The 26,048-nt window shown below is 37.3% G+C and overlaps 2 protein-coding genes across 4 annotated transcripts; one reads left to right on the top strand and one right to left on the bottom strand.

Moving 5' to 3' along the window:
* Positions 1 to 1,664: 1,664 nt before the first annotated feature.
* Positions 1,665 to 4,035, top strand: RB195_000652 (uncharacterized protein; the record flags this gene model as incomplete). Of its 2 annotated transcripts, XM_064197114.1 has the most annotated exons (5): positions 1,665 to 1,747; positions 1,815 to 1,944; positions 3,120 to 3,253; positions 3,332 to 3,872; positions 4,027 to 4,035. In XM_064197114.1, 5 exons carry the CDS (start codon positions 1,665 to 1,667, stop codon positions 4,033 to 4,035), a joined length of 897 nt encoding a protein of 298 aa, XP_064052994.1. The 2 variants fall into 2 exon arrangements, with proteins under 2 accessions (XP_064052994.1, XP_064052995.1); XM_064197113.1 differs by lacking the exon at positions 4,027 to 4,035 and having other exon boundaries at positions 1,815 to 2,013; positions 3,305 to 3,944.
* A 341-nt stretch (positions 4,036 to 4,376) lies between these two features.
* On the bottom strand, positions 4,377 to 25,754 carry RB195_000653 (uncharacterized protein; the record flags this gene model as incomplete). Of its 2 annotated transcripts, none has more annotated exons than XM_064197115.1 (6): positions 4,377 to 4,454; positions 5,034 to 5,187; positions 8,666 to 8,820; positions 22,419 to 22,527; positions 22,587 to 22,704; positions 25,682 to 25,754. In XM_064197115.1, the coding sequence occupies 6 exons, from the start codon at positions 25,752 to 25,754 to the stop codon at positions 4,377 to 4,379; spliced, it is 687 nt and encodes a 228-aa protein (XP_064052996.1). The 2 variants fall into 2 exon arrangements, with proteins under 2 accessions (XP_064052996.1, XP_013292858.2); XM_013437404.2 differs by having other exon boundaries at positions 25,682 to 25,733.
* Positions 25,755 to 26,048: the final 294 nt, after the last annotated feature.

Here is a 26,048-nt window from a genome sequence, read left to right on the forward strand (position 1 = left end):
CGCAGTCGTAGCACAACCTCACCTACCGCGCTGCACTCTCTTCGAACAGGATTAGATTGGAAAGAAAGCGTTTAGCTGTTGTCATAGATACTTTCACAGTCAAACTGTCAACTGCCGGGGTTTTCTCGAAGAAAAAAGTACACAAGAAGAAATTCTGCAAAGAAAACACATCTGTTTCCAATTCCCTGCTGATTTTCTTCATTTCATATAAATTTTAGAAGCAGATTCCAAACGAAATCCAAGTTGTTTACGTGAGATCTGGGATGTTTTTGTTTTAACCTGGATTTCCTGGATAAACTCTTAGCAGTAGCGCACAATTTTCCACTATTATTTGATTTTAGGCTGCCTCATGGTGAGCTACACACGAACGTACGAGTACATTGCGAATCATCGTCAACAACCGAACAAATGATACTACATTCCGACGAGGATTCCGTTACCATAGAGATTTCCGTAAGCAATCCATCCATAGTGATATTCCAGATGAAAAACAGGAAAAGGATTGGAAAATGGTACCCTGATGGCTAAAAATTTCGCCTGAACCCGTAAAATTTCTTTCTTGGACACAGTTTGGAGGTACGAAAATAACATTTCTAGAATTCTCTGAACTCTGGAAATACACAAATCTATATATATAATTCCTGGTTTACTGAGATTACCATCGATTATGAGGATTACAACAATTTTTTCTATTTGTTTCGTTCATTTTATTATAATTATATTATTTCATTCTATCTTTGTTTATTTCTCGATTTTTTTTTTGCTGTGTTTCAAGAAGATCCAGTGAAACTGTTGATAAGTTCTACGACGTGGTTATTTTCATTCCAGTGGAGTAATTTTTTCTACTTTTGCTTTATAACTGCTCTCTGATATAGTTCCCTGCTAATATATTCATCCGAGCGGACGCGACGCGTCTGCCGCAACACGCTCTCTCTCTCTGCGCTTGACATGTGCTCCCGTTTTCCTTGCCTGTCTTCAAGATAATTGAAATATTCCTATTCCCAATTCATATAGTTTTATTCTATAATTCCTAAGAACCTTATTTTTAATTCAAAATACTCCTATTCCTAATATTCCTCGTAGAAATTCTACAGAACTTAATTTGATTAGTGATTTTCAAAAATAAAATTTAAATACTCACAGAAAAAGTTGATAAATGTTAAATGAGGAAGGAAAGCTGTGATTTTGTCACTCATGTCGCGGATTCTGGCGCTGTATAGGTAGAAAAATCAAGTACGACTTACTTGGTCTTGTTCTCCTTTTGATAATTTCAAAACGTTGCACTTTATTATAGAGTGAATACCGTTTTTCCAGTTCTGGTGGCTAGGATTGATCGTTCACCGATGCATCTTTTCCAAAAGTCCATAAATTTTTTTAATGAAAATTTAGTTAGACTTGGAAATTGGAATTTTTTTGGAAGTTCGTTTATCGCGTAACTTCACCTCAAATCTAAGTCACTCAGTTTCACTTTGTGAATGTTATGGGTGTAAAGAGTTGCGTCGTGGGAAGAATTGATCATGGGTTAAATCGACTAATTTTTCGGGTAGAATTTCATTATTTGCCAGATCAGAAATGTAGTGCTAACCGCGAATTTGATGAATTTTGATAATATGAGGGTTTTTCGTTTAAAAAAAGAAATCCAGAAGATTTTTTTTTGCCTTTAGATGGACTTGTTGTACAATGTTGAGCAAATGAACGAAACTCTTCATAAGGTTATCGCTCACATTACTCCGTTGAGATGTCATGAGTAAGTGGAATAATTTCTAAACACTATGGAACACTCCCACAAAAATCCTATGTTAAATGTTTTACAGGATTTGTTGGCAGAGTACTTTGATGGCTGATACTGGAACGGCAACGTTCGCGGAAGATGGCGCACGAGAATGTCATCAGATCGAAGGGACAAATTCGACAGCATTTCTGAGGCACATGACACGTTATACGGTATGTTTACGTGAATTTGCCGATGCGGAAAAATACAATACGATACAGTATCAGTCCAATCTGCAGTCGGTAAGGAATGAGGGAAAGCGAATGGGTTCAACACGTTTGCGGCAGCGCACAGCAGCATTTCGGATTCAGTTGCTCTTCTTCGTTTGAATCCCACTTCCTTTCACTCCTGAGTCCTCCTTCAATTAAAAGCGAATAGCGTTTACTTGGTTGTATATCCTCGATACTGTCCAAATTTTGTTAGTTTGTTTCCAGAGAGAAATATGGAGAGAGTCCTTTAGTGTTTTTCTACAATCTATATGTTTTCTCGATAGGAATAGCATTTTTGTTGTTCAAGCAACCTCAGCTAAACCAGTGGGGTACAATTCTGAGAGATAATTCAAAGTTGATTTAGGTGAAGAATTCATATATTTAGCAAGAATAAGTGTCCCAGAGCTGATATAGTCCGTTCCATGTGCGTTCACCCGGGCACGTGCGACACGTCCCCCTCTATTCCGCCTCGATCGCGCATCGTAGTCATTGTTTTGAGCGCTTTTGACGTCGATATTCTATCGAAGAAAATAATTCACAACGATACCGTGAACCTCGCCTTCGTTGATAATAGTTCACAAGTAAATTTTTATCCCTGAGTTTCTGAGTTCTCCTTAAATCTACATGTCCTCTCAGTAGCAAGATACAGTACTTATCCGAAAACAGCACACTATTCCAATGTCCAATGTCAAACTGGAAGCAGTGGACGGGATTATCGATGGACAGCCAGGAGAAATGAAATCAACGGGAATCATCTGATAAATGTTCCCATTCTACACAAAAAAAAATCCGAGAATTTCAAATTCCAAATTTAGCAACATTTTTACAAAGTTTATGGATTTTCGGAAAATGTACATTAGTAAACGATAACCAGAAATGGAATAAGAACGATTTTACCGTGGAAAGTGTATTTTAGACTTCGGAGATAAATTTCTTGGCGAAGGCTCAATTTTTGAATGAAAGGAATCTAAATATTTAACGAAAGGAAAACGAAATTTAAAAAAATCGCGAACGTTAGCAAAGTTTACATGTAAGGGTTGAAAACAAATAAAAAATAATTATGGATCAGTTTGTTTTAATAATTGTGTTAATTTTTGATTTTCACAGCAACCGCGTTTAGTGACGTAAATTCGTTTCAGGTGGAAAAACAAGGTTCCGGTTACGAACTCGTTGTGGAGACGGAACTACAGGAAGATTCTGAAGAAGGGCTTGTAACGCTGGCTGCTTTGAATCTTGGCAAAGACAACAACAAAGTACGAACGAAAACGTTTAGGTCAGCTTTCCGGATTTTATTGTTTATGTTTACATCGAATTATTGATCCAGAGCCAGAGAAAAGATCCATATTTTTAGTAGCAAGTCATCAAATAGAACATTTCGCCTGCCTCTTGCCGAAGATTCCGTCTACGCAGTACAATACCAGTACACAAAAGTAAAACCGTTTCATTACACAACTAAGGAGCATTTTCTTGTCGAGACCATCCCCGGGAACTCCACCGACGTATCGCAACCGTTGATTGAAGCACAGTTTGCGATGGAAAATCACACAACGATAACGGGCGGAGTGACGCAAACACCTACCGTAACGCTCGGTCGAGGTGATGCGTACTCAAATCATGAGGTCGTGGTCCGAGTGGATCCGCAGTGCGAGGACACAAACATCAGCTCAACATGGACGTTCGGCGATGATGAACGACAAACAAATGAGAAAATGGATTTGACTGCAGCGATCTGCTACAACTACCCGAAAGCGAGTTTTTGTGATCCCGCACGGAACTATACTACGGTATGCAGCCAGATGTTGTGCTATTCGGCCGCCGTCGCAATCGAAGGCGCCGATTATCCGTCGAACGTTCGTTGCGTCAACGTTACTGAACATTTCCCAGTGGATAGCGTTAGTTCTCCGATTCATGTGCAGATTTCGGTCTTATTGCTCATTTTTTCTTTATTTTTTATGTTAGTTTGAAAAATATATTTAAAGAATACATAAATTTTCACGGTGTAATTGTTACTTGAAGCGAAAATAGGCAATTCTTAATTCAATTAAGGCAAACTGATCTTTAGAGGTCTTCTCGATACGTCTATATAAATTTTTTTTAACAGTTCCTGGTTTCTCGGCTAACACTCCCTCCTTTCGTTAAATATCTGGATTCTTCTCATTTAAAAATTTACCCTTCCACAAGAGATTTATCTCCTAAATTTAAAATATCAATTCTTAGTAAGAATCTTCGCATACGTACGTAAATACGTAGCTTTTCATTGATTGACTTGAGCTGTAGCTAATATTGGTATTGATCTTTTTTTATTGATTAACAGCTAACATTTCGGTGTTATTGCCTTTGTCGGAGCCTGGAAAAAAATAAAAGCCATCAGTGATTTACCCCTCTCAAGCGCCTCATCATCCAGGAACAGTGAAAGTATCGAAACGATTGGCAAATTCAAAGGAAAACACATCGGCTAATGCTTTCCTCACTTCCTGGATTTGGTAACGTAACAGACCATCACTTACTACAACTACAAGTCACAAGGGTTTTTTTATAGGGCTTAAAGCTCCTCCCCACCGTAGATCAAAACCCGCAGTGATTTTGGAACGTGAAAGTTCGTTCGTGAACGCAATGCACTCATTCTTTCTGCTCATTTTTGGACTTTTGACAGTTGTGAAAAAAATCCTCTTGTGCTCTGTTCGGAATTTAATCTACTGCCTTTTTTCGGTTTTTAGCAAGGAAAATTATAAGGGAAACAAGGACGTCGTGATTTTTACGCATTAAATATATCTTCTAAGAAGATTGTTGAATAATGTAAAGGTTGCATGATTACGTTCCCGTAAAAATCTAGAATTAAGAGAGATTTTCTAAGGTGAGTACTTTGTAGGAAGGAATCAGTTTGTTATAATCCTCTTCAGGCGTGGAAGCACCTGGAAGTTCACTTTCTTACGTTTTTTTTTGGAAAACAAAACGAAAGAAAAACGATTTGCTTTTTTCGGAAGAAAAGGAACAGAAAGGTAGAAGGGATTACGACTGAAAAATCCTGAAATTCCTGAAAAAGAAAATCTCACCGAGAAGGAGCATGTTTGCGAATCGAACGGGAATCGTTTGAAATTGATGGGACAGAAGCTTTTCGATGAGATCGACACGAACATTCGAACACGACCGTCCGATTGGATCTGAGCTGGTGCATCTGGCGCATATTCCGGTACACGACCGTACACACTGCAAAGAAATCCAGTAATTAGCAGAGTTACGGTGGAAAATCCATTCTTAAAGTCATGTAAAGTGAATGTAAGGAACAACAGTCATAATTACTTAGAGACTAATACTGGCCCTTTGCAGTCTTTAAAACGAAGGAGGAGGAAACATCCGTAAACAGGGTCAGGTGAGTGTTTTTTTTTCGCACTAGCAATACCTGCGATCCAGAAAACTTCACAGAAAATATTTTCGAAAGCGATGGAGCTCAAAAACGATTGGCATTTACGATGAAGAAATCCATGACCTACGTATATCGGCGAATATCGGAAGCAGAAGTGAATAATTAAGTCTACTATCTGAAATTTTGCTTAAATTAAATAATAGAGGAGCATAAGTAGATCAAATATACAGAGATTATTTTGCAAATATTTTGTAAGGGGATAAAAAAAACTGTCTGTTATAGATCACCAAAACCTCTGCCTTCTCTCTTTGCCCAGTCTGTCTAATTTTTAGCCTAAATCCAGAAGTTCAAGAAAAAAAACAGAGCACCTTTTCAACAACAAATAAATTCGAACACTTAAAGAGCAGGGAAAAAAACAGATTTCTCAAATAGAATTTATTTTCAAGAGAATAGATAGTTTTTACATCGCCCATATACGGTATGTGTACAGTTTTCGTTACCGTTTTTGTCATGGATTCTGTGATGATTATCAATGGAAAATTGTAAATAAACAGTGCAGAACATCCTTCAAAAGACGTAAAATACTGAAATAATACTGAAATATGAACTATCAAACCATGAATAAAAAAATGAACAATAAAAAATAAGATAAAAAAATAAATAATAAATAATAAACAATAAGTTTCAAATAATATAAATTTTATGTGAAAATGTAATATGATTGTAAATAATATTAATTTTATATATAAATCTTATGCACATGAGTCTTTTGAATTCTCTACAAAATTCTTCTCATCTTTTTTTGATTTCTTTATTTTTTATTTAACAATAAAAATATTTATAATAAAAAAATATAAATAAATAAAAAATAAAAATGAATAATAAATGATAAAAACAAGCAACGTAGTCACACATTTCCGTACTTCTATGGGGAAAATTAAGATTCGTTCCGCTAATAATTATCAAAAAACATCTTGAGGGCCACCTTCTTTGACCCCCAGTCAGCTCTACAAGGAGGGCGTTCGCTCTCCACGTGGAAATTGGCGAAGTGTTTATGGTTACATATATAGGATATATCATGGAAGAAAATGTTGGTACTGATTTTTGGGGGAAATTTTAAAATTCTCGTGAAAAATTTCCATTTCTATCGGAAGATCCCGGCAAAATATTGACGATGATTGCGGGAAACTTGTGGAATGTGGATGGAAAAATTTTGAATTGCCTCCCATTTTTCGTATGTACAGCAAGAAATATTCCCAGCGGTAATGTGATGGAGGTAATCATTCTGTTTCTTTCCACTCAGAAATTATGTATATGTAATTTGCACCTTCAGCGAAAACCCCAATCAGCTTTTTCGTTCCAACAACACGATCAATAGTCACCAGATGGAGATCATTTCGCTCAGTTAACGACCACATAAATTGGTGCGCTAGTCGTTTAGAATGAGCTTAGTGCCTTCAATTGTTAATCAAAATGTTCTCATGTACCTCTTAATCGATGTCCTCAAGGAATTAGCCCACTATCCACATCCATTCAAAATACCTGATACTTCCAAGAATTTGAGGAATGAAAGAACCCTTTTCTCGAATTTTTTCCAGATAATTTTAAAGAAAAATCATTCTTGACGTAATTATTACAAACTAAAGACGACTCCAAATCTCAGAACGAAAATTAATGAATGCATACAATGAATCCCTTTCTTAGGCATGATCGATGGTCATTTATAGTATTTATTTAACGACTGTTTGAAGGATAAAGGATAAAGTCACTGGCGTATCAATCCACTTGGGATGCGCAAAGCGTTCTACTGTAGTTCGGGATCGTTGAGGTTTGATTGGAACGCGTGTTGGCCTATACAGTGACCTTCGGGGGCCAGCCGATGATCAAGTCAGTGTTTTTATCCTCTCAGACAAGTCTGGCACCAATTTATCGACCTCGGAGGGATGAAAGGCTCAGTTGGCAAACCTAGGGCGGTTTTGAACCATTGACCATGCGGCGCCAGCGGATCCTCTAACCTACTGCGCCACACCCGCCCTTGTCGAGACTATTATTAGTGATTATTTGCAATAATAGCGACAGATGAATAAATTCTTTAGGAGCTCTAACTGGAGATCAAACAGGATAGGCTTGGGTATGTTAGAGTAGGACACATCCGGGTGAAGATGATGCGAGTAGCGTCGTCAGGCCGTGGTTAGTCACCGTGGCTCGCCGGTTAAGTCAAAGTAATTAATTTGCAAAAATTACGGTTAAAATCTCAAAAATAAAGCTAAACAAAAAACAGAAAATGTTGTCCAGCCTTTTCTAGCAGGTACCCGCTATCGTTCAAATGTTAGCAAACGTTGATGTAAAGAAAATTTTGTTAAAAAAAATGGAAGTGAGTATAAAATGTTTTCCTTCTTTAAGAAAACGGAATAATAGTGAATTTTGTAAAGTGAATATGTGAGTATTATCTATTCTTTTAATCTTGATTTTTTTCATTTTTTTGCCATGTTGATCAAAACGATCACAGGTTGGTAGCTTTCGGTGGAAGAACATATTTTATCAAACAGAATTCATCCCTCTAGCTCTGATTTTGAGTCAATAACGAGCGCGCTAGGACAATGACGGAAGAGGTACGCGTGACTGAGCGCATTTTCGTGCACGCTATCAATTACAAATATCAATGTCTCATATATGTACGTAAACCCCTTACGGGGCCAAAGAACAGTAATTTCTCGGAAGTATCAAGGATGAAGGATAGGGGATAAGGATAAAGGCTAAGGGATAAAAGATAAAGGGTAAGGATAAAGTGTATGGCATTAACCATTCTGCATGGGATGCGCCCCACGTCCCAATACGCTTGGACATACTGCTATCCAAAAAGGTTTCAACAGATGCATCACCAGAAATATATGTAGGATAAATATGTCCACTCATTTTTGCAGAGGACATATTTATCCTACAAAAAAGTCGATTCTGCAACGGAGTATAACTGCACCTATGTCGGAAAACCAATAAAATAATATCGGATCGGGGATTGAGGATAAAGTGTCAATCCACTCGGGATGCGCCCCCACGTTCACTTCAATTCAGAATCGTTTCGGGTTCACGAACGTGTAACTGGCCTATGCAATGTCTTGCGGTGGCTAGCCGATGCCTCAAGTCAGTGTTTTTATCCTCCCAGACAAGTTTGGTATCAATTTATGGACCCCCGAGGGATGGGAAGCTTGGTGAGCACTAGGGCGGAATCGAACCTCCGATCGATTATGTTGCAGCAACAGCGGAACCTCTAACCGACTGCGCTACACCCGCTCTTCTCGGAAGTATAACATATGAAATCACCTGTGATACATGTAGAATTCCGGTTTCCATATCCAAGTCATTGGTACAAATATTTTAGTGATTCCTTCATAATCCGTGGAATTCCATCCGAGAAATTCGTCCACCCACCATACATCAAAATATGCTGATACGGTAGCTAGGTTGTTCTTCTGATCCTAAAATAAGCAAAATTTCCAAAACGCTACAAAATGTATTATAAAAATAACAGAAATCATACAAACCACTTTAGAGGTATTATTAATGCAATTTTAATTTTTTCAATCAATAGTCGAATTTTTATTGATGTAAGCAAGCTTTTGATGAAATGAAACCTAGGAAATTTTGCCCCTCAAAAATAGAAATCTTCTAGAATAAAAATATTTTTGTAAGAAAAATTTTGACAAATGAAGCTGTAGGATACTTTCTCTCTAAGAATAGAAGGAGAAATTTTCTCAAAACTTTCCTAAAATAATAGAAAATGTACAAGACTTATTCCCTGTTATATGTTTTTGACAATGTCTTTGTGATAATCAGCATAAAAATACTGCGACCCACTTCTGGATTGCTTTCGGGGTTGAATGAGTGAACGAATGAATTGGCGGATGATTGATTGAACATAATGAATGGATTGAAAAATGAATGAATGAATAGGCGAATGAATTAAATGAATGGACATAATGAATGAATGAATGAATGAATGAATGAATGAATGGACTAATTAATCAATTAATTAATTAATGTATGGGGATAGTGAAAGGACGAATGAAAAAATAGACGTAATTAATGGATGAATTAATAGATGAATGGATAGACATAACGAATGAATGGAGGAATGAATGAATCATTGAATGAACATGTGGATGAATGAATGGATAGATGAATGGACATAATGAGCGGATGGATAAATGAATGAATGAATGGATGAACGAGCGAATGAGTGCGTGGATGAATGATTGTGTTTAATGAAGAACGAATGAACGAATGAATGAATGAATGAATGAATGAATGAATGAATGAATGAATGAATGGAGAAAGAAAGAAAGGAAAAGCAGGAGAGAGGATTTTCTGAAGAAATAGGAGATGATCAGTGTCGTTCACTGATATTTTCGAATGTTTCTGTTTGTGTTTTTACTTTATTTTCACAGGATCAAAGTACATGAGGGAAGAGGGAGAGCAGTATGTTGGGAAATCTTTGCTCATATATTTAGAACTATCCCTACTCTACAGTATCTCACGAAGCTGGAGCGTTGATATTATAGCGTTGATATCTGCTATTTGATTTTATTCCTTTAGAATGGCGCTGTTATAAAAAGTATGCTTTTTGTTATCGGACAATTTGCAATTCAAAACTATCAAAATTGTGCAGCGATGCAAGATGAATTGCATCATTCTCTTCTTTTTCCGTATTTTCAGTCGATTTCAGAGAATTTCGTGCTGAATTGCACGAATTACATGGAGAAACCTACGCACATATTTATATGCACATACCGGAAAAATTCCATTAGAGTTCGTTTAACAAAGTTTGAGTTTAAATCTAGAAAGTCCGTTTAGAAAACTCGTTATCTCCCTTCTGGATTGTGTTGTCGCATGTTTCTCTTAGAAAGAGCGTCGCAACCTTCCGTTAACTTCGATCAGCTCAGGTAAAATGGTAATTGTTACGGTAATTACTATTATCATACTAGCTAAATATAGTAATTACTGTTTGAAAGTGAAATAGCAATTGAAAAAGACAAAATAAGACAAAGAACACGATTTTCTTCTTCGAAACAAAACTCGCCATGCTACCGTTGAAACGAGCTTTGAACTCATGAATTATTTAATTTTATTTATTTATTTCTAAGTATTCCTTGAACTTTGAATGAAAGGGCTTTCAAATTCAAGAGATCATAGAAAAATTGCATTTGTTTACGAAAAAAAATTAATTTATTTACACTTGATTTTTCTAGTTATATTTATTTTAAAAAAAGATTTGGCCTTGTACGTAACCCTCTTACGCTCTATTACGCCATAATGTAGAGTTTATCTAAATTTCAAGGTTAAACAGTTTCAACATCCAGGGATGACTATGCGATGTTCCCATGGATTTTCCATTAGGTTCGTGCGAGAATACCCTCACATTAAAATAGGGCTGAAATAGCTTGCCGGAGCTCGTTTTTTCAATCGAACTGCCACCTGCCAAGCGAGTTGATTGATGTGATCCGGCCATACTAATGCAATGGAGGAGGTTCAGTTTGGGAAACGAGAGTCATTCTGAACCTCATTCGAAATCGTCCCATTCTCTTGTCTGGATGTGAAAAACTACATAGAGATATTTTAAAAATTCAGAGGCATACGAATAAATTCAAAAATATAAGGTGTATAGAGTAAAATCCAAGAATTCTCTCGTATTCTTAACCTTTCCCCAAAGTTGCCCCACTTTCCAAGACGGTCCTGGATATCATAAAATACACGAGAATATTTTAACAAAAAAAATCACGAATATACCAATAAATAAAAATAGAATATGAAATACACAAAATAAAATACATACATTATTTTTTTTTGAAATGGTTAAAAAAATGATTTAACATCCAGTGAATTCGGGATTATGCAGCGAAAGCGATTTGTGTCGCCGGTCCTGTGCAGAACCACTGTGGATCCTGGACAGTGAGAGCTTGATTTCCGCACCCCTATGCAAAAGAAGGAAATATCTGCGAATAACTGTGTCCAGCGAGTACATAAGGCTATCTCAGGACAACTGCAATTTTTCAGGACAAACATCCAGCATACGCTGATTGCACACAGGAATTGTTGTTATAAATAATGAGCAAAAACATTCTCGGACGCTTTACTGTGGGGAGATTCAGCCACACAAAAAGGGCATTTTCTTAGCAAAAACAGATACAATACTAAATAAAGTAACTCAACTTAAAAACATAAACTTACTTAAGTACTTAACTTACTTAGGAGTACTAAATTACCTGGGCTCGAGTCGTATGTGCACTGACCTAATCCCTTCTCGTTGTATTCTTTTTTTGTCTTTTCTCTATGTATTTACTGTATTTATCCTGTACTTATCGTTGCCGCATCCTTTTTGTCACGTCATTGAGCGTTAAATAAGTAAATACATAAATAAATAATATAGCTGTTCATCTTCACTCCGGAAAAATATTTTCCCGGAATAGCAGACATCAATCTTTACAATGACCACGTGCAAATGCAAATTTGCAGCAATTAACTGGGTACCCTTGACAACTGCTCAGAGATCCGCTGACGGCTTCTCAAACATGTATCCTGAAGAAATTTGTTCGGCCAGCAAGGCTTTTTCCGATCACGTTGTGTAAACATACACGTAAATGCAATAAAATAAATCTGTCCATTTAGTTCACAGATTATTTCCAAATTATTTAGAGTTACTTATTTGTTTGTTTATTTATTTGTGCGCCTGAACGGGAACGGTTTTCTTTCGGTGAAAGAATTCGCTTGAACAGAGTGCGAAGAGGAAATGCTCCAAACATCCAAAAACCAAAAAAAAACCGAAAAAAAATTGAAAACCATACGGTAATTCTTGTAAACAGTGCAGTTTTCTGTATTATTTTTCTATGTGGTTGCTATGTGTTGTGGCTGAGATCACTTCAGTTAGGAAAATCCCAGGATATTAACTTTATTTTTTAAAATTACGAAGAAAAAACTTCATGAATATCCTACATGCATAAAAGCCCCTATACACTTTCCTTCATTTTCTTGTCCTTTCGAACTTTCCGATAAACTTCCGATACTCCATCCTTCATTTCGTTCACCATCTCTCTCGTACTTTAATTTATGGAAATGGAAAACAAAAAACATTTTTGCCTATTTGAGGAGATCCAGTACTTGCTATTAAGCGGAGTTCGTCAAAGCAGTGGCTAATAGCGTGTGCCAGCGCAAAGGAAGAATACGATCCGTGCAAAAAAAAACCAATGAAATATTTAAAAAAAAAACACTCCTTTGAGGAATTTGTATTCTCTTCGAGTAGCGACGGTAATTTAGAGTCAGTTGTTATAAAATTAATAGAATTAAATTAATATAAAGTTTTTCTCGGAGGGATTTGTGATAGAGCGATCCTTTTTTTCTTCATGACCGAGTTCATGTTTTTTATTTTATTTTAAAACTTCATTTATCGGCTGTTGTCTCAAAATATTTCAAAGTTTTCGGGAACTAGAACCGGGACCACATCACGACTATTACAAAATGGGACCACTTTGTTTTAGGGAAAAACTTAAGAGCTTATTTTAAAATTGAAAATTCTATGCAACTCCTGCAGATTTAAAAAAAGATAATTTGAAAAGGTTAAAGAAATAATGAAAAGGGAGTAATTGGTTGATTATAAATTTTAACTATAAACGTTTAGCATCTTTGTGGCTAAATTAGCACCGTTGTCTTACGAGAGAAATAGAAAATTTTCGAATAATCTTGTCGGTTACAAAAAATGAATCGTGGGCAATAATTATTATTGCTCTTTATTACGGTAATATGCGATAATCGCTTGTTCTGGATGAATTGGTGTTTAAAAACTGAAATCGCGGAGATATGGGGCAGTTAAGACGGATTTGTTCAGGATGCTGGAATTGTTTCTGCATTTGAATCAGCGTTATTCCTCGAGTATAAATCCGTCTCTGAGGAAAAAGTTCCCATTACCAGTCATCCAAAAAACTATTAAAGGCATCACCTCACGAATCTGGAGTGGTAAGGATTTCCGGTGGAGTATTCGTATACGGAATAGCATATTATGGAAAGGCGGTGATTCCGTCTATTTCTTCCTAATTCCCGTAGAAAAGCGGCCCCGAAGATACGGCTTCGAGTGTTCCGGCGCACTATTTTCTACAAGGAGTTCGATTGGAGCGCGCTAACCTTGTGCGGTGCTTGTGCTGAAATCTGCACTACCTCAGATTCGTGGTATGCTGCCTTTAATTTTTTGGGTGACCTTGGATATGAACCTAAGAAGTGTGTTGATTATTCTTTGTAGTTATCGATTTGTTTTTGATTGTTTTCTTTTTGAAAGGATAAATACGCGCTATTCAATGCGAAAATTATATCGCCAGCTACTTCCTTGTCCTCACTCCTGCCCTGGAAGCACGGGACCACGTATGCCGGAGAAAATGGGATAAGCCAAAGTGCAGTCGAATTAAAGGCAGTATACCAGGAATATGACGTGATGAGGGAATCGGCGGGGAAAGTTAGAGATGAGGTTGTGGATCCGTGGTGGTTCCGCTTTTGCTCCCTAATCATCGTTAAAAAAACGGCTTCTTTGGTCCTTTTTTTTTCGGTCAAGGATCACTGTTGTCTTCTAATCAGCCTATTCAAATGATAATAATGAATAACGTCCTGAAGGGGCCGAAACAAGTACGTAGAGGAGCGTTCTAACCGCACCTCGTAGGAACTAAAGCACTTCCCACGCTTTTTTACGCCATTTTTTTTTATTAAAAAGAGATGAGCGGAACCATTCCGGATTCCGTAACCTACAGCCACATCTCCAGTTTTTCCCTCCGATTCCCTCATCACGACAGATTCGTAGTATGCTGCGTTTAATTCCCTCGTTCCTCTATTACTTTCAAGGAAAGCCTCTCATAGCTCATAAATAGTTCATGTCTGAGACATTACAATTATTATCACATGCATGCCGCCGAAGAGTAATTACATTCAGTAGTTAGTTGAAAAGAATCCATTATAACGAACGTCATAGTTCAGTGCGCTTTCGCTGCGGGACCTTGATTACATGTATGCAGAGTAGAGCTCATTAGAATTCACTTAGCATAGATGGGCTGGTCATCACATAATGAGAAGAGTCGATGACGTGTGGACTAAAAGAACGCTGGAGTGGGTCCCAAGGCATATAGCGATCAAAAAAATCAGATCAAGCACACAATCGATTGGTCAGCGATTTCTGCAATTGGTCCTGAGCAGAGTCACAGTTACAGTCGTGGGTAGCGGGAATGTCCTATCCGTTTTCTTTAACGATGGTGTACACCAATGAGATTGGGTGACGTGTTCGATGCACGGGTGCACCAACTGAGTGCTCAACTGGACACGGTTCGAGGATCTCGTCACTCACGAAAACCCTTGAAAACCCTTGGATGGGTATGGCGAAGGAACGAAACAACTGGAAAAAGCGCTGGGACCTCCATGTTCAGTGAAGACAGGTCATCTAAGTATTTAACTAAATTTGCTAGCTCCTTAAATCGTTCAAACATTGCATTTTTTTTCTCAAAATATTCATATTATAATCATTATATTCATATTTATTTTATATTATTATATTATTATTGTATTATACTATTTATATTCATATTATATTCATTTTCTTTTCACTTTTTGTAACTAAATTTACTAAAATTTCTTAGTTGTATTAGCCTGCTGATCTAATCATATTCCTTTGATTGAGCGAAAACACAAAAATTCAAAAATTAACCTTGTTTACTATTACTTTGACAAAGGTATGTACGGAGAGTAGAACAAAAGTGATTTAGTTTTTATTGATCCGCAAGCGATATGTGCACAGCTGGACGATGTAAATCCCAACACCAAAGGTTTTTGATAATCGGAAAATATTTTGTTTTTGTTGGATTTTTCAAAGAGTAGCTGGCGATTGGTTGCATATACATAACACAGAATCATTTGAATTTTATATATTTTATATAATATAATATTTATATTAAACGCATCGCAGAAAGACCGTTGACCTGATGCTCAGATCAGATCCTTTCACGAAGTCCTTCAAGGAAAAATATGATGCCCTTCAAGTTCCTCGTGAGGAGGGAAACCTCTGGGCAACCTTTGGGCGAGTTCGGGACAAAGATGGAAGTGTTACTGGTGCCCGCTCGAGGAAATTGGCGAACAACGATAGCGCAGGGGATACATATACACTATTCTTATTTGTAGCTACATCCACACTTTAAAGAGATATTGAGATTCCAGTGATGGATCCTCGGATCCTTAGATTAAATGCATATCTCCTGCTCTTCAGTCTGTTCTACACCTTCCAAAACAGCTCTTAAGAAGAAAAGCTCGAGATACGGTTCAGTTAAGACGGATTTATTCAGGATGTTGGAATTGTTTCTGCATTTGAATCAACGTAATTCCTTGAGTATAGGTCCGTCTCTGAGAAAAAAGTTCCCATTACGAGAATTTTCAAGGGTGGCCTTGAATATGAACCTAAGGTGGCGGTGACGTGGATGTAGTGCGCAGTCGGCAAAAGGTTCGACTATGACTACACTAATGGATGGTTCGAAAACGTCCCCATGCCAACCAATCCTTTCAAATGTTTCTGGGGTCGATGAACTGGTAGAAGGCTTGTCTGGAAGGAGGATAAAATTGCCACTACACTCGTACCTGAGAGGATAAACTCGGATATGACATTCTTTAGAGCTTAGGATCATGAACAGATTTCACATATTGATTGATCCCCGCTATTTACAGTAACACGCGTTCCTATTCCAGCATTCTGAACAATTTCGAATTGCAGAACATGATGGTGGATCCCAAGTGGATTGAGGCGTAAGAGATTTTTTAAATACATATTAGCCTCTTATATTAAGCAATAATACGTTTGTGGGCTTACTACGTAATAGTAGCAATAAAACAGAGGGAAATAGAAAATAAATGGAAATAACCAATTGCTGTTTCAACAAGAAGTAAATAACTGAATGAATTATTTATAATAAATAATAAAATAAAAAGTGGATATTATGTATTAAAAAAAAGGTAGAGTGCTTTTAACGTGGCGAAATAAATTCAGTGACGCGCTGCTTCTTGAAGCAGGCACATCAAACTGGTCCTTATTTCGATACCTCCCATTTCCTTCCCGTCACATCGAAAAAAAAAAGTACGTAAAATCAGAAAAATCCTAGCGATTCATGGAGAAATAATTTTAGTGCCGTCACCAACACCAGCACCAACTACATACTGCACACGTTAATCTTATTTTTAACTGCATTACATGTCCTGAAATAAATATTCGAATTTAGGGTTTTAAGTATAACTTAATTTAGGACTTAAGATAGGATAGATTAGGATCTTGGAGGAGCACTGATCCTTGCTTTTATGTAGGCATTACATGGACAAACATATTCTGAAATTTACAAAAAAAATGTGTGATTTTGCTTTCAACATCCGTTTTTTTTCGTGGAATTGAGTAGTGGATAAGAAAATGTATCCGCTGTTTCGTTTTCCTACCAGTCAAAAGGTAATCTAGGAGTTGGTTTTAAACGGTCCTTCCCCAGCACTCGTAGACCATCTGTGCTCTTATTCAGTACCATTTATAGAGGTGAATAAACAAGCTCTGGCGGATAAATGGAGGACAGGCTTGGACATAGTGCTAACCAACAAGGTTTTCAGCAAATGAATCACCAGAAATATATGTGGGATAAATATCTCCACTCATTTTTGCAGTGGAAATATTTATCCTACAACGAAGTCGATTTTGCCATGGAGCATCACTGCGCCTACGTCAAAAAGGCAATGAAATAATATCGGATCGGGGATCGAGGATAAAGTGTCAATCCGCTTCAGATGCAGCACCACGTTCACTTCAATTCAGAATCGTTTTAGGTTCACGAACGTATAACTGGCCCATGCAATGACTTGTAGGGGCCAGCCGATATGTCAAGTTAGTGTTTTTATCCTCGCAGACAAGTCTGGTACCAATTTATCGACCAAGGAGGGATGGAAGGTTTGGTTGGCGTTGGGGCAGTTTTGAACTATTTATCGATCGTAGAGTCGCAGTGGAACCTCTTAGCAACTTCGCTAAGCGCCACAAACCTCGCAGGTTTCATTTCCATCGTATTTATTCTCTCAAGGCCTAATATATTGGACATTGGGGTTGAGTGCTAGCAGCTAGACCAGAAATTAGTGCATCAACAGCGTGGACAATTCCTAATGCTACTATTTCGCATGGATTGTTGTTGTCCTAATAAAAATGCTAACATTTCTGCATGAAAAGCTCTAAAGTGCCCAAACGAATAAGTTCATTTACTGGATTTTTCATGGATGTAGCTCAAACAGTGAAGCAAACATCAAGAAATGCTTTTATTCGTTTTACATAATTTAACTAATTAAAAACTGGAAAGAAAAACACAGTATTCTCTCCTAAACGAAGTTGACCAGGCTCATTTTATTCTCAGAAGAAAACATTTCTAGGTGCCAAGACAAAACAGCTGCTCTAATGATGTGTACCGAACTATCACAATAAAAAGTCAGAGATCACTGATTTCTTCAGGATGCAGCTGTTCTGTGGATAACGAAAAGCAACCACTTCTTATTTCCATCATATTCAAACGCTATTCAATTATTATCGTGCGAATAAGCATTTCTGAGATGTTTTTCTCACTCGTATCCGGTATAATTACGCTTTTTAGAGCGTAACATCGCTTTCGAAAGCAGGCCACTTTACTCCGGAAATTTCTTCCCAGAAAAAAAGTGACTTTTAGATGTAGATTTGACTGATGAACATACTTTTTATTTTTAGTACGGTAAAAAATCCACAAAAAGAATTAGAAGGGTAAGTAAGTAGTGATCTTTAAGGTCAAGGATGAATTTCTAAGAAATGCGTCTCGTCGTCGAGATACCGTAACCGTAAACGGAAGTGCTCAGAATCGGAAATGTTCGTTTGTTTACTACTTCTTTTTTTATTGCTGCTACGTCAATCACGGATGGAAGGATTATCGAATAAGATGAGAGAGCAGAGCCATATGTGCAAATTCTGCAGATTTAAGATAAGGAAAGCTCTTCCAAATAAAGGACTTCGAACATATTCAACATTTTTTTTTCTAAATTTTTTTTGAGAAAATAATTTTGTGATTGCTTCACAAATCCGTGTATCCTGTGGTCCTCTCGAATTAATAAATGAATAAATGCGATAAAATAGTCTATGCTACATCGTAAGAAAATTCACGCATGAGTACCCCTAACCACACCGGGCCCAAAAAATGCCATAAAATATAAATGAATAATATAAAATATAAAATAAGTTATATATATATATATATGTTGCCGCTTTTTGATATATTTAGAATGTTGACTAACTTTCGATGAAAATGAAATGAATGTGATTTGATCGTTCTCTGACTGCCAAAATGAAGGATTGCACAATTTTTGAACACTGCTGGTTCCTTTTTTTCTATCATGAATATCAAATATCAAAAAGAGAAAAATACAAGGGAAGGAAGCGACGAAAATGGATTACCGGGTCAACAAACGTCTATGGAATAAGGTTTCATCAGTCTACTGTTTGTTTTTCGTTAGTTCCACTCTGTATTGACATTATGATTTCCGGAAGAATCTATGGGAAGCTTTTAACGCTGTGACATTATCCATAGAAACAATCGAATCAGTTGCTTTTTTCTCTGAGATCCAAGAAATGCTTCGATGAGAAGAAGAAGGTGAGGAGGTGGTAACCAAGGGGAATGAGTAACAGCCGATAATATGCCTATGCTTATACGATCGGTGGTTCGAAACCGCTCCAGTGCAACCAAATTTTTCATCCCTACGGGGTCAATAAATTGGTACCTGGCTTGTCTGAGAGGATAAAAACGCCAACATGACGCATCAATGAGCTCCGGAAGTTGTTATATATGCCGGGCACGCGTTCGTAAACCTCGGACGATGATGAGTTTGAATGCGATGATGGGTCCCAAACGGACTGGCTAACCGTATACACAATTAGTTCTGTGTTTATGCATTCAGACAACATCTTTATTTACTTTACCATTACTTTCACGCTTTCACAGCTCTAAAACAACGTTTTTTGTTCCTTAAATAAATTAAGTTAATTCCATTCGATTAAAATAATTCTCTAAAGAATCTAAACAACCAAAAAAAACACATCGATTGTTGGAGATGATTAGTCTAATTAGTTCCTTACTCGCTGACTTCATAAGGAAATCCTTGACGTAACTGTTAACACTAGGAACTGTCATTGAGGGATCTTTTCCGGGTGACAACAGCCGAGGAATAACTGCTGAGGTTGAAGGCATCACCCCACGAATCTGAGGTGGTACGGATTTGATTGATTCCGTCCATTTCTTTCTAATTGCCGTAAAAAACGGCCCGGCCTGATGCGGTGCGTGCACAAGGCTGGCGCGCTCCAATCGAACTCCTTGTAGAAAATAGTGCGCTAGAACGCTCGAAGCCGTATCTTTTTCCGGGCCGTTTTTTTACGGCAACTAGGAAGAAAGGGACGGGATTTTCCCTCTTTCCATGATCTACGATCCCGTATACGGATGAATACTCCACCTGAAATCCGTACCACCTCAAATTCGTGAGGTGATGCCTTTAAGTTATTCTTGGATGTGAACACGAATGTTGGGGCTACCAGACATGACATCCAACTTTCGTCAGGACACTGTTTCAAACGCGTAGAGCAACTTCATCATGACTGATGGGTTTTGGGCGAACCAACTGCACTTTCTTAGTTCCTAGCTGGGATTGATGCTTTCCAAGAGAACACATACATACTTGCATACTGTAATTGAAATTGAATCAATTCATTAAACTGGATGGCTTGATTAGCGTAAATTTAAGCGATACAACCCCATTCGCATTTGGATTTTCATTATATTATTACTATTTTTATTTATTTTTTATCATTATTATTATTTAGAATTTTTTAGAATCAGAATTCAGAGTTAGAAAATTTACAATTTAGAAAAGTTTCAGCAAAAAAAAAATTACTTTCCAGTTGTGAATGATGCTGTAGTTAATTAGTAGTAATTTCTCTTTTCTTTCCTATTCCTACCTAATTTCATTTTAATGTAAAGAAGAAATGAGATTTTTAAAAAATTTTGATTTTTGCAGTCATATTTTTGTGGTGTTTGACATTAACTACGCTTTTTCCTAATAAATTATTCCTGAACACTTCACAGACGAATAACCACTATTGCCATAACGTTCAAAAGTCCAGAAATGAAAAAGAAAAAAAAAGGACTCTCCTTCTCCGTAAAATTAGTTAATTAGTCTCTAGGATGCCCGACCTTAAAATCTTAGATCCGTAGAAGTTTCTCATTCCTGGTTTTGCCCTATGACCGTTATTTAACAACGAAAAACACTTTTTTAAAGAGAAATGTTAGGTGTTGACTGTTAATTTTCCGAGAAAAAGCGAAAAAAGTCAAAAATTTCATAGGAAATGACTTCATTATTTATTTTCGTACGAGAACGTTAACGCTTTCAAAGAGTGGAGTAAGCGGAAACCCAAAAATCATTTTAAATATGGATCATAGTAATAGTATCCAGGTTCCTCCGAAATTATCGCATCAGGGCTGCTTTTACTCGTAGCTATGCGTTTCGTTCATCTTTAATGGTCATGCAACAAATTTTGTACACCCTCGAATAAAAACCATGTTATAGATGTAGAATAGCAGTCGGGACACGCATATCCGGAGGTTTCATTCCTCGGAAGAGCCACGTAAAATAAGAAAAATGTCATCTCTTTTCTGATGATTTTCCGGGAATTTTTATGCCGCTTTCATTCCGAGCTTTCGCCTAAGCGAACGATACTAATCGGGAACGATCAAACAAAAGCAATTTTGTCTTGAAATGACCTTAGGATCGCTTTAGAACTAAGAAAACCATTCTAAAGTGGTTCGGGAAAGTTCTGAGATTGGAATCCGGCTACCAGTTCCAGAACCAAGCGCTCAATGGCTGCCATGTGTGTGTAATTTCTAATTTTTCTATAATTTTGGATTTTTTTAAACTCTAAATCCGGTATGAACGTCGCTTTAGAACTAAGGAACTAACTCTAAAGTGTTTTGAAAAAGTCTGAATGTGAAATCTTGCTACGACTTCCACAACAAAATGCTCATTAGCTGCTATGTGTATGTGACTTCTAATTTGTATGTAATTTTGAATTTTTTAAAATCCTTCAAATCTAAATTCTATGTAATTTTGGATTTTTAAAATGCTTAAAATCTAATTCGTCTATAATTTTGGATTTTTTAAATCCTAACTACGACATGAGCGTCGCCTCAGAACTAGGAAATAACTCTAAAGTTTTTTTTTTGAAAAAGTCTGAGTGTGAAATCTGCCTACGACTTCCACAACGAAGTGCTCATTGGCTGCCATTTGTATTTATTTTTTAATTTGTATTTAATTTTGAATTTTATAAAATTTGTATGTAATTTTGGATTTTTTTTTCGAACTCTTAATGCTTCACTTTGCTTTTCGTTTCTCGGGAAAATGTATTCGACATCCCTCTCGTTCTGCTTTTGCATGCAAAAGCAATCGAATGAATGAATGTGTACAAGGTACTGCGGTGTGAGGGCGAGGGGGGAGCGGGGGTTGATGTGGACCCCGCCCCGGTCGGTTGGCTGTGCAATAGGTCCCCGGGGAGATTGACGTAGCACAAAGTCAGCTATCGTGAGTGGACAACTGAGACTTATTTGATTACCACCACTTGCTCAAAAATAACTTTCTCTTGAAAAATGAAGAAGACGAAGAAAATCGAAGAATATGCAAAGTTGTTTCGACGGGCCTATTCTTCCGGATGCTAAACGGAAATGCTGAAAGGGGTCGATGGACAAAAAATGGAAAACGAGGTAACTTTTCGATTAGCCAGTCTTTGTGGCTGCTTAGTGCTGATCCGTAGGTACGAATGTACGTACGTCACAGGACACATTAATCAGATGAGCGACGAGGCAAAGAAAAAGATTTACGTGGGAACGTTCCGGATAGAAATTGATACCCGTACAGGAATTTGCAACGGATGCGAAAAAATATGTAAATCTTACGGATGCAATAATTCATTGCTGTAGGGAAATTTCCTTACCAAATCCACTATCTGGTAGAGACCAGCGCTAACGTGAACGTCGAGCGTAGTTTGAGGATGACGGATCGGTAAATAGGAACGGGCGTTTTGTTGAATCCATGAGGCAAGCCTGAATTCTATGGAAGTAAGCTACACAGCAGCAGAAACCACAGGAAACACAAAAATTACCTTCCATGAGCATCCGGATGGCTACGTATCGGCATCGTTTGTGCTTTCACATCCCATCGTTGTCGTTCTTGTTCCATCTCCACTATATCTTTCGGTTTCTGCTTTTTCGCTACGAATCCTTAATGGAGAGACAGTAACGGTATTGTATTTGAGAAATAAAGTATAATAGCTGAAAAGCTAAGAAATAGTTGGTTTTTTACGGAAACGATAGCTTCCCACTCTAGAAATTTTTCGGATGTTTTATTTCTGCTCCAGTCCCCTCATTATCCAGTCAGATGTTTGCAATAAGGTGACGTGATGAGCGAAAATCGACCCGAGAGCTCTGTCATAAATTTTCCATTGTTTTCAGGTGTGCTCCTAGGTAACATCGTTGTGATTTTCAGTCCCCTCTGCCCTCCTCTCCCTCTCCCCAACCCGCGGATACAGGAAACGATAACATTCAAAAGATTGTTAGTCGGGTAAAAAAAGAAATGGGATTTTCTCGCCGAGTCCAATTTTCACCTAACAAATCGATTATTATTTGAGGAGTGAAATCTTAGAAATGGGTCCTCTTTCAGGTTAGATGGAAGGATACAAGAAAAATGTGAGAAATTTTGTGTTTATTTATATACAAAACCTCCTTGGAGGGAGAAAATTTTACAAAAAAAGGTTCTAATTTATGCTGCTTTGTTGGAGACAACAAACACGTATTTGCATTTTTACGATGGTTCATAGAAGGTTTCCATATTTCAACGCAGCTGAAGCAATTTTTCTGTTGAGAAAAATCACATTATTCATTTTTTATTTTTATTTATCTTCTATTTTTATTTTTTTTTGCGTATTTCACAGGGAACACATAGGCTAGTGTTCTTCTACACATAATCCAAACTAATCTTAATACCTTCCACAGAATTATAGTGACAATTTTTTTTGTTTTTGCTATTTTTTTAATAGTCAAAATTGGCGAATTGGATGAATTAACGTCACTTCATAAACGCTGCTCACTGCTAGGCTATGGACCAATCTTTGTACTAAATTTTAAAACAAATTTTGGGTTGTAAAGGAAGAAACAACAAAAAACTGCAGCAAAGTTGATGAAATTGAAAATTTCTAAAAATATGGGAACAGTTAAAATTTGAGAGAAAGGTAACTTTTTTTAATAGAACTGAAGAAAACTATGTACTGTGGACTCATACTTCTAAATTTCGAATTTTTTTCTCCTTCCGGAACTTGATTTCTGAAAATCATTGAAACTCTTCTTCGATTTCAAATTATTATTTCAAATTATTGAAAAAGAAATTATTCTTCGATTTCAAATTTCTTCCAAGTAGAATTTTTTCTCCCTTGAAAATTGCTCATTTGAAAAAGTGTTCCGGTAGAAGATTTTCAGGAGCACTTCTATTTAGAGAAAATATATTTTTGAACAGGTTCCTCGACAATTTCACAGCAAAAATTACGAAAATTAATGTTTCTCCATCGCAAATGATGACCACAACGCGGTTTTGACGACTTATTGATCCTATGTAGGTGTCTCTAGCTCGTTAGCTACAAGGTTGACGTTCTTCATATAATCGAATTTGGAATTGGACGCTGAGCTTATAGGAAATAAATTGAAAAATAATCGTATCACAAGGGAACTGAGGTCGCTTGAAAGGGGTCCGATCATTTCATCCTTTATCTCTGGAAAAATGACAAGCTTAAGGTTGCTAAACAACAATGTTACAATCTTAGAAAATATTTTTTTCAACACAAATTTTACTTTTTCCTAAATAGCTAGAATTTTTCCATTTTTATTTGAGGACTAGCTGGTTCCTTTGAAATGAGTTGTCGAATTTTCTAACGAGCGATTTAGCGATTATGGCGATTTTCTAACGCCTAATAGTCTTAGTATTAGGATTGTTCGGAATCTATCCAATTTAATTTCAATTTATAATTTATCTATACCCATTTTTAATTATTTTATTTATTTACTTACTTAGTACAATTATAATAATTACGTTTAACTTAATTTAACGTATTTACTTACTTAGTATCTATAGCTATTGCAGCGAATTTAATTTATAATTTTTTTCTTACAATTTCTATAGATGTCAATTTAGATGAATTAGAAATGGCCAAGGTTCCATCCAGGCTGGTATGGGATTGAAATTAGCCCCAATGTGACTGAGCTCCGTCACCGGCAGCCGCTTTCCCCACTGTTGGTTTCAACCAATATGTCAAGGGTCGAAGACTCGCTTTCCCTCCGTGCAATAAGCTGCTACCAATAGATTCTTCGTATGGGCTGCTAGGGCGCTCATATCGCCCTATCGCTCACCTCCCGCTTCTCGCTCCGCTCCACGCGGTTCGCCGGCGGATACAAATCAAAATCCACAAAATGCACTAGTATCAGGTTTTTTTCCCGGAAAAAGAAAAATAAGATTTCGTCCCGTGGTTGATGAATCGTTTCGGGTGAGAAGAGCCGGAAAGACATTTTAGGTGAACGCTTGACGGGCATTAAAGTGCCAACCGTAGGGTGGAGGAGGGGTGGAGGGGGAATTGATGCGAATCCACTCTGCCCTGGGCCCACATAGCTTATCAATGCCGGAATTCACACGGATCCGAGGGATTCCAGCAACGATTCGCATCAACGATTCCACTGCAGCAACAACAAACAGAAGTGTAACCATGCATTATGTGAGCTCAGCGTCAGTGAGCGATCGACATCCACAAAAAAATAAAACAGCAGCGAAATTATTCGAACAAAACTACATTTATTCGTTTGGTACACTAAATTCAATCCAGAAGCAGAGAACATTTTTATGTGACTGACATCCATGGAAAGTCCACAGTTGCATTTTTAATGCAAACAAGACATTTATCTAATAAAAATTCGGCCATCCAACACTTGAAACACACCTGTTTTACCACACAATTGATCAATATCACAGTATTTCTTGCTCGGTAACTGTGACGACCAGTTTTTAATTGTATGTACTTACCTCTTTCATTAGTAAAGTAAGCTACAATCTCGTTAATTGAGAAGTTATTTATTTAAAGCTCTTTTAAACCATGTAATAGCCGTTTCAATAGGGATTTTACTTGGATTTCCCGTGAAAAAAAAACAAAAAATTACTCACCTTGAGAGTAATGAATAAGAAAAACAGCGAGAAAAAGATGTTTTGTAAGCATGCCATTAAAATCAAAAAGCATGGTACGCACGCCGAACAGCAAATCCGCTGTGGCTAAGTAGATCACATAAGTACGGACACGGACGAGAAGACGAGACGATAAGACGATAGATAGCGTTACACAGCGATCACAGCGTATGGATTTCGTGGGAACGTTATACGTAGTGGAATCGAATCGAATGGACGATTAGGACCTGAACACCGCCGGCAGCATGTCGTCGTCGTCGTTGTCGGTAAAGTCCAGCCAGGATCGATGCTGTTGAAGTCAAAATCGCGCTCTCCCTGAGACACGCCCCTCGGGGAGGGATCCTACACC

Source organism: Necator americanus, chromosome IV (assembly GCF_031761385.1).
Source record: "Necator americanus strain Aroian chromosome IV, whole genome shotgun sequence".
In the NCBI taxonomy this organism is placed as follows: domain Eukaryota; kingdom Metazoa; phylum Nematoda; class Chromadorea; order Rhabditida; family Ancylostomatidae; genus Necator; species Necator americanus.